We start from the raw sequence: 12,243 nt of genomic DNA on the forward strand, positions 1-12,243 counted from the left end.
TAAATTCAGCCAGTCAATATATAAACACTCATCAGCATTCATTAGACACTACATCAAAAAAATTGAGAACACAGCGTCCAAAACATGTAGTTACAGAGAAAATAATAAAAAATAAAAAAATTATTTTGCCATAAATAAAAGTAAAAAATTCACAACTCAGTACAGCAAATATATTGCATACTGTAAGTACTGCAAGTAATACAGTATTGAATGTCTGTCTTTTCAGTATAAAAATAAAGTAAGCCCAAAGAAGAAAGACAACTCTAAATGAAAAGCGTATTACACAAAATATTGTGCAATTGCAAAATCAAACTCAATGAGAGCCTCTTGCTAATGGGAGAACAAAGGAGTCCTTCCACCCTCATTTGGTAGTCTTGCAATTCTACAAAAGGGAAAATGCTCTTACAAATGTATACATACAGTAACAATATAATGGACATCACATTCATATGTAAAATGTATTGTAAATCTTTTTTTCTTTTTTTCCCTGTCCCCTGACAAACTGATGTACTGTATCAAATGTATACAGTAAACTTTCAGTCGCACAAATTAGAAAAACAATACATTTACCTGTTCTCTTCTCTGAATGTCCTGATTATGGTGGCCACAGAGAATCTGCTCAAATTGGGTTGTACTCTTTGTCCTGCTTCCCTCATTGTCATTCCATGAACAAGGACATGAACCTATCACCGTTGCCCGAATTTGATCTGAAATTACTATTCTTGGTCTTGCTCTTCGTTGTCCTTGTACTCTTCCTCCTCGTCCACCACCTCTTACACCAACTCGTCCTCCTCTGCCTCTCACACTGTTTCCATCCATTGCTGGAATCAACATTCAACGTACCTGGGCCCCCGTGCACTCTGAACTGGCTTATATTCTAGAGACAACTGATTTGATCACATCATTAGAAACAAGTGTGAACAATTTTGAGTTGTTGTGTGTAAACGATGACAGTGGTGTTGTAGTTGTGTTTAACTTTTGCCACATGTATTTACCATTTTGCAACACAGTGCAAAATGTGTTTTAGTGAGTGAGAATGTGTTTAGAGTTTTGCAAAAAGAGTGGATGAGATTTGCAAACAGTGTCTTAACTACCTGAACTTGTTTAAGGTTTTGCCTACAGAGTGACTGATTCGACAAATGGGTTTAGGCCACTGAGCATTTGGTTCAGAGAATGGGGTTTAGTGTTTTAGCAATTGTGAAATACTGTAATTGTCCTCGGTTCTGTACGCAGTCTCATCCCTGTTCCTGATGACAGCAACCACAGTTGTATCATCCATAAATGTGATGGTATGGTTTGAGCTGTGCTGGGCAGTGCAGTCGTGGGTGAGAAGGGTGAACAACAGAGGTCTGAGCACAGAGCCCTGGGGGACACCAGTGTTCAGCTTGATGGATCTGGAGGTGTTCTTTACAATACTGACAGACTCGGGCCTGTTAGTCAGAAAGTCCAGAATCCATATGCAGAGGGAAGTTATCATTCCCAGTAGGCTCATTTTCCCAATCAGCCTCATTGGGATAAATGTATTGAATGCTGAACTATAGTCTATGAACAGCATTCTGGTGTAGTGTATTTTTCTTCTTCTGTGTAGGTGTGTGAGGATGAGGTGGAGTGCAGAGGAGATGGCATCATCATCATTCCTTCTGTTTATATTATATTTATAATATTTCTGAATCTAAACAAGTCACTGTCAAATATTACAATAGAAAAAAGGGAAAACAATTCCAACATGTATGGTGGTGGTGAGCAGGAAAGCAAAAATGTTACATCTCTTTGCTTGATGAGATCACATGACCACCGTTTGCAGACAAAGATTTGTTCTTATAGTTTAAACCAGGGAAATAGCATTTCTTACAACACTGCACTCAAGTTTTAGAAATTAAGGTAATGAAGTAACTGGACACACTTTTCAGTCCTGCAGTTCAAGTGTAGTAATTAGGATAAAGTATTACTGCAATTAGTAAAAGTGTTGTCCTGATTCTCAACTTGTGTTAAATGAGTGACTGTCTGAGAGTGACATCTAGTGGATGATTTATGATGACTTTACAGCAGGGTTCCTCTTTCTATTCCTGGAGAGACACAACAGAGTTTAGTTCCAGCTCTTACTGAACATACCTGAATCAACTAAGTTTTTGCATTTAAAAAAACATCCAGGTGTGTGAGAGTGTGGTTGAAAATGAACTCAGCAGGAGTGAGGAAACTGCTTTAAAGTTTTGCAGACAAGTTTTTCACACAAAACTCAAACACAGAACCAGGAAACAGGAAACTCTTCTGTTCAGGGAAACTGAAACTAAAGTGAAGTTGATCTGTTGTGTGTTTGTGTCTCTGTATTCAAGCAGTAAAATGGCAGAAGCCAGAATTTCTCAAGATGAGTTCCAGTGTTCAGTGTGTCTGGATCTCCTGAAGAATCCAGTGACCATTCCCTGTGGACACAGTTACTGTAAGATCTGTATTACAGGCTGCTGGGATCAGGAGGATCAGATGAGAGTCTACAGCTGCCCTCAGTGCAGACAGACCTTCAGTCCAAGACCTGCTTTAGCTAAAAACACCATGCTGGCTGAAGTGGTGGAGAAACTGAAGAAGACTAAACCTCCTGCTGACTGTTACGCTGGAGCTGGAGATGTGCAGTGTGACGTCTGTACTGGAAGAAAACGCAAAGCCGTCAAGTCCTGTCTGGGGTGTCTGGAGTCTTACTGTCAAACTCATTTTGACTGCCATGAGGAATTTCACTCACGTAAGCCACATAAAGTGACTGATGCCACTGGGCGACTGCAGGAGATGATCTGCCAAACACATGATAAACTCCTTGAGGTTTTCTGCCGCACTGATCAGAAGTGTATATGTCTGCTGTGTACGGTGGATGAACATAAAAACCACGACACTGTATCAGCTGCAGCGCAGAGGACAGAGAAACAGGTATGAACTATAAAGTAGAAACTGATGAAATAATGTTTACACTATATTGGCACCCATATGATCAGGTAACATCATTCACACTGCAGACGTCAGCAGAAGTGAACAGAAGCTGAAAGCAGCTCCACAGTGAACTTAAAGGGATGGTTCGGAGTAAATTCAACCTAGGGTACTTTGTACCATGACCTCAGCCAAACACCCCCCTGAAGCCTTTTTTCCCTTGGTTGAACATTATTAAAGTTAGAGCTTATTTAGAGATATCAGCCGGATGGCTTTAGTGCAGGCGCAAATGGATCCACGTTTGTATCTCATAAATTACCCCACTAATAATGCCCAGAATGGTACCAAACTTTTACAGTAGTACAAATAAGTTCTGTACTCATAAAACGAGGCATTGGAAAGTTTGCAAGTACATCAGGAGTTTATTTAAATAACACTTGCCTGACGGCTCATGCTACCGCTAACCTGGACGTTGAGGTCACTTCCGTAATTTGGGAAAAGCACTTAAAGTCCTGACAGAAAGCGATGCGTAAGGATGTAGTGAAACAACGCCCATGTTCCAGGAATGCACTAATATTTTGTTGGTAGTACCAGTTTATAACAATTATTAGTTAACACTAAGTTGTCAACACTTCAGAAAAAACTAAATAAATTCACTAGCTTTTCCCTTACACTTGTGAGTTTTGTAAAGGACTTTTACGTGCTTTTCCCAAATCATGGAAGTGACCTCGACGTCCGGGTAAGCGGTAGCACAAGCCATCAGGCAAAACTCCTGATGTACTTACAAACTTTCCAATGCCTTATTTTATGAGTACAGAACCTATTTGTACTACTGTAAAAGTTTGGTGCCAATCTGGGCATTTTAAGTGGGGTAATTTACCAGATACAAACGTGGATCCGTTAGCGCCTGCACTAAACCATCCGGCTGATATCTCTAAATAAGCTCTAACTTTAATAATGTTCAACCAAGGGAAAAAAGGCTTCTGGGGGGTGTTTGGCTCGAGGTCATGGTGCAAAGGACCCGAGGTTGAATTTACTCCGAACCATCCCTTTAACAGAAAATGACTTAGACAATTCACTGAAAAGTGAAATGAAATTCACCATAAACATATTTATCAACACAAACTTTTGTAAAACAGGCTTTGATGAAGCAACATAAAATAATGGAAAATATTCACCTATTGTTTACAGACTATACCTCTGTTAGGAATAACGCAAGTTAAATGCAGTGACAGACAAAAACACTTTCTGCTCAGTAAATCTGATTTGTATTGTGTAATGCTAAGTATTGTGAAAAGTGCAATACTAATAAATGTGAATTGAGTTTTTTTCTGACTCGGTCCATTTGAACTCAGTTGTTTAGAGCTTCTCTTCAAACTTTGGCTTTTGTTCTGTGTAGACTAATCCGTTTTTTGATGGAAATATGATGCCAGTCTTCATGTTACTTAAAACGAATGATTCCCAATCAACATTTTATAATTGATGGCCGTTATTAACAGAAATGCTCAGTGTAGAGATCAGTTATACATTTTTTGTCCTATAGAGCCACATTTCTGTTACGCAGCAGAAACACTGTCAGTGTGAAGCTTTACATCTGTGTCAGTATCACTTTTATGATACTTATGCTTTTAGTGTGAAACAGGCCTTATGCTTCATGTAAATTCATGTACAATGCTGGAAAATGACCCATCATCCCTTCAGGAGTTTGAACCTACAGCCATTGGTTATTAATTCTACTTTTACTAGATTCAACTCTTCACATGATGATATAGTGACAGCAGTATAAACTGACATCTCTGTTATTGATTTGTGGTGCAGAAGCAGCTGAAGGAGACGCAGAGGTCGTTCCAGCAGAGGATCCAGCAGAGAGAGAAAGATCTTCAGCAGCTGAGAGAGGCTGTGGCGTCTCATAAGGTGAGTCTGGAGAAGAAGAGAAGTTTGAGAAGTCAGGACTCACTGAAGCTCACTGTGTGATTGTGATGTGTGTCCTAACAGCGCTCTGCACAGACAGCAGTGGAGGACAGTGAGAGGATCTTCACTGAGCTCATCCGCTCCATTGAGAGAAGCCGCTCTGAGGCGACACAGCGGATCAGAGATCAGGAAAAGACTGCAGTGAGTCGAACTGAAGAACGACTGGAGCGACTGGAGCAGGAGATCAATGATCTGAGGAGGAGAGACGCTGAGCTGGAGCAGCTTTCACACACACAGGATCACATCCATTTCCTGCAGGTAACAGAGATCTAGAAGAACAGGGCCATAGTGGACTTGAGCAAGAGACTCACAGAGAAACATTTCATGAGAGCAGAATGAGCTGTTGACTAAAGTGTTGTCAGGAATTCAGTTTGTTGGGTTATATAATTATAAGGTAGATTCTCATCTGATCATCTTGCTTTAAAATAGACTACACTTGTGAATGCATTTCAGCTCTGGAAATCTCTTAGGAAACAATTTTCTGTGCACTACCCAGATGACTCCCTGTGCACCTGACAGTAATGTGAAAAAGATTTCTCTTTGAAATCCATGGTTTTATCTATCAGGACATGATAAAAATCTTCTGGTCCTTAGCAGGTCTTAAAATTAGGTGAATACAAGACATTACATATTACACTGTGTTGTTATTTATGTATAAAAAATAAAGCCAAAATAGAGAAGCCATGTGTGGAAAAAGTAAACTATGTACACACATTATTCAATAGATTGTAGAAGCATCTTTAGCAGCAATAACTAATTGTTTTCTGTATGACTTTATCAGTCTCTCTAATGCTTGTGGAGGAATTTGTGTCCACTCTTCTTTACAACATTACTTCAGTTCATTGAGGTTTGCGGGCATTTGTTTATTCACAGCTCTCTGAAGGCCTTGCCACAGCATTTCAATTGGGTTGAGGTCTGGACTTTGACTGGGCCACTGCAACACCTTGATTATTTTCTTTTTCAGCCATTCTGTTGTAGATTTGTTGGTGCCTTGGGATCATTGTCCTGTTGCATGACCAAATTTAGATCAAGTTTTAGCCATCGGACGGATGAAGGTGGACAGAGTAGTTCATGGTCGACTCAGTGACTGCATGGTGGCCAGATCCTGTAGCTGCAAAACAAGCCCGAAATCACCATCCCTCCCCCACCATGCTTGACTTTTGGTATGAGATGTTTGTGCTGATATGCTGTGTTTGGTTTTTATGGCCAAACATCTCCACTTTGGTCTCATCTGTCCAAAGGACAGTCTTGACAGTCCAGAAGTCTTGTGGTTTGTTCAGATGCAACTTTGCAAACCAAAGCCATGCTGCCATGTTCTGTTTAGAGAGAAAAGGCTTTCTCCTGGCAACCCTTTCAAACATGCCGTACTTGTCCAGTCTTTTTCTAATTGTCCAGTCATGAACTTTAACATTTAACATGTTAAAGGGATAGTTCACCCAAAAATTTAAATTAGCCCATGATGTACTCACCCTGAAGCCATCCTAGGTGTATGACATTCTTCTTTCAGGCGAATACAATCGGAGTTATATAAATAAATGTCTCCCATTTGACTCCCATTATAAGGCTCGGAAGAGCCAGGACAGTTTTTTATATAACTCCAATTGTATTCGTCTGAAAGAAGAATGTCATATACACCTAGGATAGCTTCAGGGTGAGTAAATCATGGGATAATTTTCATTTTTGGGTGAACTATCCCTTTAACCGAGACCTGTAGAGTCTGAGGTGTAGTTCTTTTTTTATTCTCTGAGTATTGCACGGTCTGACCTTGGGGTGAATCTGCTGGGACTCCCTCTCCTGGGAAGTTGGCAACTGTTTTGAAAGTTTTCCACTTTTCCTCACTTTAAAATGATAGACTTCTAATTGTTTTAAAACGGTTAATTGGTGATGATTCATTTTGTTGTAAAAAAAGAAAGAAAATTATTAATTTAGTTAATTTATATATATATAGCCACTTTGGAGAAAACCGTGATGTCATCGTCCAGCTCAGTTCAGTTCTCATATAATGGTGTCAATGCAGGCAGATTAATAATGAATATTAAATTAAATGTCCCCAACTAAGCAAGCTAAAAGCCAATGGCGATAAAGGCGAAGAAAGGTGAAAAAGGTGACAGTGGCAAGGAACCAAAACTCCATCAGGTGACAGAATGGAGAAAAAACCTTGGGAGAAACCAGGCTCAGTCAGGGAGCCAGTTCTCCTCTGGCCAACGAACGAATGAAAAGTGTATGATTATGATTCAGGCAGCATAACAGGTCAGCATTACAGGTTCCATCTGGTTGAAGATCGGAGTCATCACGTGCGTATGGAGACGAGTTTGTTGAGGTTCAGTGCTGATGGCTGTCATGTCGATGTAAGGATGTACTTAGTTTGTCACATATGGCTTCTCCATTTTGGCTTTATTTTTGTTAAATAAATAAAGACATGGTGCAATATGTCATGTGTTGTTGTTCATCTGAGGTTGTATTTATCTCATTTTAAGACCTGCTAAAGACCAGATGATTTCCTGATACTTAAAACCATAGAATTCAAAGAAGATGTACTTTCTTTTTCACATGGCCGTATATCACGCCAGTCTCAAAGAGCAGACAAGGATGTGCCTGCTTGGGGATGGCCCTCAAGGGACATTCTGCAAAATATTTGGAATATCCGGTGATCCCGGAGCTAGCACTCATTGACCTGCACATCCTGGAATGGACTCCTACCCATGCTCCCACCCTTGAGGTCTTTCCTTCTCCGCCTGCCCCACCACACCCTAATGGACTCTCTGGTTCCAAAAAGTTCCCTGGCCCTCCATCGTCTGCTGGTCCCACCCAGCCTCCTGGCTCCTTCGTCTCTGCTCATTCTATCCAGCCTCCAAGCTCCTGCGTTCCAATCATGGAGGGCATCCAAAGCCCCGTCGTCCTTGAAGGTTCCATCCAGTGCCTCGGCTATTCCCATTCCACTGGCTACATCCATCTTCTTGGATGCTCTATGCTCCTTCAGCTCCACTGTGGTTTGTCATCCCTCATATGCCACCAGATGCTCTTCCCTCTGGCTCTGCCTTGGTCAGGCGTTACCCTGGTTTCACCATGGATTTCCAGACCTCCGGCTGCGCCTCAGCCCTCCACCCCTTTGGCTCCACAGGGCTCCTGCTTCCCTTCAATTCTATAATTTCAATTTACATGATAAAATACAGCTAAGATGGTGATTGATGCATTTGATTAGGATAATGGGTAACACTTTATAGTAATGTTCAGTTATAAGTCATTTATAAGTTATTAGGTAATGACGAACTAATCATTCACAAAACATGACTACATTCAAAAATGATAAGTTATATACTAAAATTGATATACTATATACTAACATGTTTATAAATGTTATAAATGTTTAGAAACTTGCACCTTGAAACCTATTTCAAAGTTTGCGTTCTCAGGCCACCAAAACGCTGTTGTCATGTAAATGAATGGGCAGAATGCATTAAAGGTTTTCTGTTTTCAGTTTTAAACGTGAACACACTGGGAACAGAGATTGGGGGTTAGGTTAAAGGCTCAAAGGCACCTCAGTTGTGGGTCATGAGGGTGGAAGAGGGTGCCATTCATTCACTTCCCCCACCTATATTTCCTGCCAGTACTGAGACTCAAACCTGCGACCTTCGGGTTACAAGTCATACTCTCTTACCATTAGGACACAACTGCCCTCCCACCAATATCAACACCATTGATGCACTTAACCTGTTACATTTATGTTATTGGTAGATGTTTGATCATCCAAATGATTTCCTAGAGATTTAACATGTAGTTTAATTGCCAGTGCTAGAACTAATAGCTCTGACACGATATAATGAATATGAGAAATATTAAGCTGATGCTGTGAAAGTGCTGGATTGAGGAGAATTACTAAAGATCAACAAGAGCCGCACAAATCTGACAGTAGTGCAGGTTATTGATGAAGTGTGGAGGTGATGAGTTTTGATTTCTGTTTTCTGTAGAGTTTCCAGTCTCTCTCAGCTCCTCCTGAATCTACAGACGTAAATGACAATCCCTTCAGTTCTCTCTCCTCTTTTGATGGCGTGAGAGAATCTGTCCGTCAGCTGAGAGACAAACTGGAGGATTTCTGCAAAGAGGAGCTGAAGAAGATCTCTAACAGAGGTAAAGTTCAGGGGCCTCATGTATAAAACACTGTGTACATTTCATCTTAAAGGGGCAGATGAGTACACAATTTTTTTTTCAAATTTATAAAACCATACATACACCCGAATCTGAGCAGAATTCCCTTTATAAAACCCAGTCAGTGGAAGATTGTGCATACATGCATCTCCACCCCGTTTCCTCCCCGTTTTCTATGCCCATTTTGTGTATATGCAACGTTTATACCTCAGGAGATTCATCTGCTCTCAGAAATGATCCTCCATCATCTCATATCCTGTAGAAGATCATATTAGAAATGTCTTAGGAACAGATGTAGAGATATTTTTCTCTTGACATGACATTCACACTCTTTATGTCTGTTGATTTCCACAGTCACTTTCACCAACATTGTTCCCAAGACCAGGAACGACTTCCTACAATGTAAGTCACTAAGAAAACAAGCAGAAAAACTCACTGAGTGTGTTCATGTTCTTCCTGTAGAAGGTGAAAGAAAACATGACAGAAAAGTTTTAGAGTTGATCATGTAAATGATGATTTGCACAGGATATCTGGTATACTGTACTGAGACACTGCTGATTTATTGAACATGAAGAGTTCAGCTACATTAAAAGATCAGATTCATAATTCCTGATTCTGATGTGTGTTTTCTCTCCATCAGATTCTCAACAGCTCACTCTGGATCTGAACACAGTGAATAAACGCCTCCATCTGTCTGAGGGAAACAGAGTGATTACTAACACTCTCACAGAGCAGCCGTATCCTGATCATCCAGACAGATTTGATGTCTATAATGCTCAGGTTTTGTGTAGAGAGAGTGTGTATGGACGCTGTTACTGGGAGATTGAGTGGAGCAGGAGTGTGTTTGGTGCTGTGTATTTATCAGTGTCATATAAGAGCATCAGCAGGAAGGGATTGGGTAATGAGTGTGTGTTTGGATATAATGATCAGTCCTGGAGTTTGTTCTGCACTCCATCCAGATACTCATTCATACACAATAGCATAGAGACTGATCTCCCTGTAAAGTCCATCAGCAGTAGAATAGGAGTGTATGTGGATCACAGTGCAGGAACTCTGTCCTTCTACAGTGTCAACAGAGAAACAATGAGCCTCATACATACAGTCCAGACCACATTCACTCACATGCTCTATCTGGGGTTTAGGCTTTATTATGGATCAGTGAAGCTGTGTTGATGAATCAGAAGAGACTCCATACCATACCGAGGTATCAAGATTGTGGAAAAGCTGTTTTATCTAGAATTTCGAGTTTCTTTGCTAAAACTGCTGGAACAGCTGGATAAAGCTGGATAGATGGAACCGGATAAATGTTCCGATCCAATCTGACTTCTGACCTGTAATGCTGCCTAAATCATAATCATACACTGTTCATTCGTTGGCCAGAGGAGAACTGGCCTCCCGACTGAGCCTGGTTTCTCCCAAGTTTTTTTTTTCTCCATTCTGTCACCTGATGGAGTTTTGGTTCCTTGCCATTGTCGCCTTTGGCTTGCTTAGTTGAGGAAACTTAATGTTCAACAATATTATTTTGTCTGCCTCAATTGACACCATTATATGAGAACTGAACTGAGCTGGACGATGACATCATGTTTTTTTTTCAAGGCTATATAAATAAACTAAATTAATAACTTTTTTATAACAAAAATTAATCATCACTGAACTTACTTAACCTGGACTGATGCTATTTTCTTCTAGATCTGCTGTACAGCCAAAACAATTTTTTTTGCATTATTTTCCTGTTATCACTGTAAAGCTGCTTTGAAACATCTGTATTGTAAAAAGCGCTATATAAATAAAGGTGACTTGATTTGACAGCTATTGTTGATCCCTAAAGTGGAAGATACTTTAGCATCTTTCTCCTCCCCAACGTTGCGTCATTACTTAAGGCCCAGACACTGCCCACCAAACCCTGCCGAACTACACCTAATGTGGTGGGCAGAGCATATAACCCAGCAGGTCACATAAAAAATAAAAAGGATGCAGGCATAACAGGCTGACATATTCAGGGACATTGATATGTTTAAATGGTTAATTCAACCCCAGCCATCAACCCCGTGCTCCTAGTTTAAGCAGCAGCGATTTAGTGGTTACCTCTCGAGCCCCACTGAGAGAGCCTGGGGGTCCTTGAGTCAAAACAACACTCTCGCCCAAGGCCTTTCAAAGAGGAAACAGAATTGTTATTCTCTTGAAGGCAGCTTCGGGTAAGAGGTCCTGCGCCTATGCGCAGACCTCTGAGGGCGCCTCCTCAGGAGCAACAAGATCTCTTCTCCACAGAGCCCTCAGAAAATCGATGCTAATTCCAGCTGCCTTGTGTGCTTCAGGATACATCAATTTCCAGCGAACGCTAATCTCAGTGTCCGCCCGAAGTTGTTGCGGCCCTGTCAGGTTCGCTCCATCAGATGAGGCCTGTACAAAATTGTCTTCGGTTTTCAGGGCACCAAACTCAATACATGTAAAATATCCAAGGTTAGTCTCGAGAGGCTGCTTCGGAAAGAAGTAGGGTGCGCTGAGGGTGCCCCCTCAGGTGCGAAAAGATCTGAATTCTCCACGGAGCCCTTGGGAAATCAATGTTTGAATCCCACCGTCAAGTGCGCTTCGGGACACATCGATTTCCAGCTGAGGTTGTGGAGACCAGCCCCAGGTCCTCAGCTCCCCCACAAGGAATATTTTAACCATAGTGAAAGTTCATTCTTGTTGTTAATTGGACCCAGTTAACTGCCCAGTGGCTTCAGTGCTGGAGTTCCTTCAAGACCATCTCTCTGCCGGTCTTTCTCCATCCACACTTAAGGTCACGCACCACTACCTGGTAATTTGATTCCTTCATGGCATTATGAGGATGAGGCCTGCAGCTCAGGTTAGAGTCCCTGCAGGGGGATCTAGCCGCGATTTTAGAAGAGTTGTCCCTGGCATTCTTTGGACCTTGGCTTATGGTCCTACAGGCCTACATCCCCCACCTGTGTTGGCAGACCAAGAGAAGCTACATATACTTTGTACGACTGCTTGGTGTGAAAGTCTGACTAGTTGTTGGTATGTTTCAGGCCCCCAAGAGGACTGCCGGGCTACCAAACTAACAATCAGTACAATGAATTTCTGAGGCAATTTCTGGTCTTGAGGTGTGCTGTCTGTCCCTGCCTCTACCAGTAAGCCCATTCCACCCATAATATGGCAACAAGGCCTTTGTTGTAAGGTTTTATAGACTGGACCTGCTGGCTATGCTGGGTT

The 12,243-nt window shown here is 41.4% G+C and overlaps 1 protein-coding gene across 1 annotated transcript; it reads left to right on the forward strand.

The window, feature by feature from the left end:
- The first annotated feature begins 2,245 nt into the window (after positions 1-2,245).
- Positions 2,246-10,835, forward strand: LOC311289558 (tripartite motif-containing protein 16-like). The gene is made up of 6 exons (XM_084407662.1): positions 2,246-2,913; positions 4,729-4,824; positions 4,906-5,139; positions 8,850-9,009; positions 9,382-9,429; positions 9,668-10,835. Exons 1-6 carry the CDS (start codon positions 2,341-2,343, stop codon positions 10,198-10,200), a joined length of 1,644 nt encoding a protein of 547 aa, XP_084263788.1. The 5' UTR covers positions 2,246-2,340; the 3' UTR covers positions 10,201-10,835.
- The last annotated feature ends 1,408 nt before the right edge of the window (positions 10,836-12,243 follow it).

The sequence above is a fragment of the Rutilus rutilus genome, assembly GCF_951802725.1.
Source record: "Rutilus rutilus genome assembly, chromosome: 4".
NCBI classification, from domain to species: domain Eukaryota; kingdom Metazoa; phylum Chordata; class Actinopteri; order Cypriniformes; family Leuciscidae; genus Rutilus; species Rutilus rutilus.

Excerpts from the sequence above, each read along its gene's own strand:
- LOC311289558 (XM_084407662.1), top strand. The coding sequence starts at position 2,341 with ATGGCAGAAGCCAGAATTTCTCAAGATGAGTTCCAGTGTTCAGTGTGT. Across the intron at positions 4,825-4,905 it reads AGGCTGTGGCGTCTCATAAG|CGCTCTGCACAGACAGCAGT; the intron begins GTGAGTCTGGAG and ends GTGTCCTAACAG. Across the intron at positions 9,430-9,667 it reads CAGGAACGACTTCCTACAAT|ATTCTCAACAGCTCACTCTG; the intron begins GTAAGTCACTAA and ends TCTCTCCATCAG.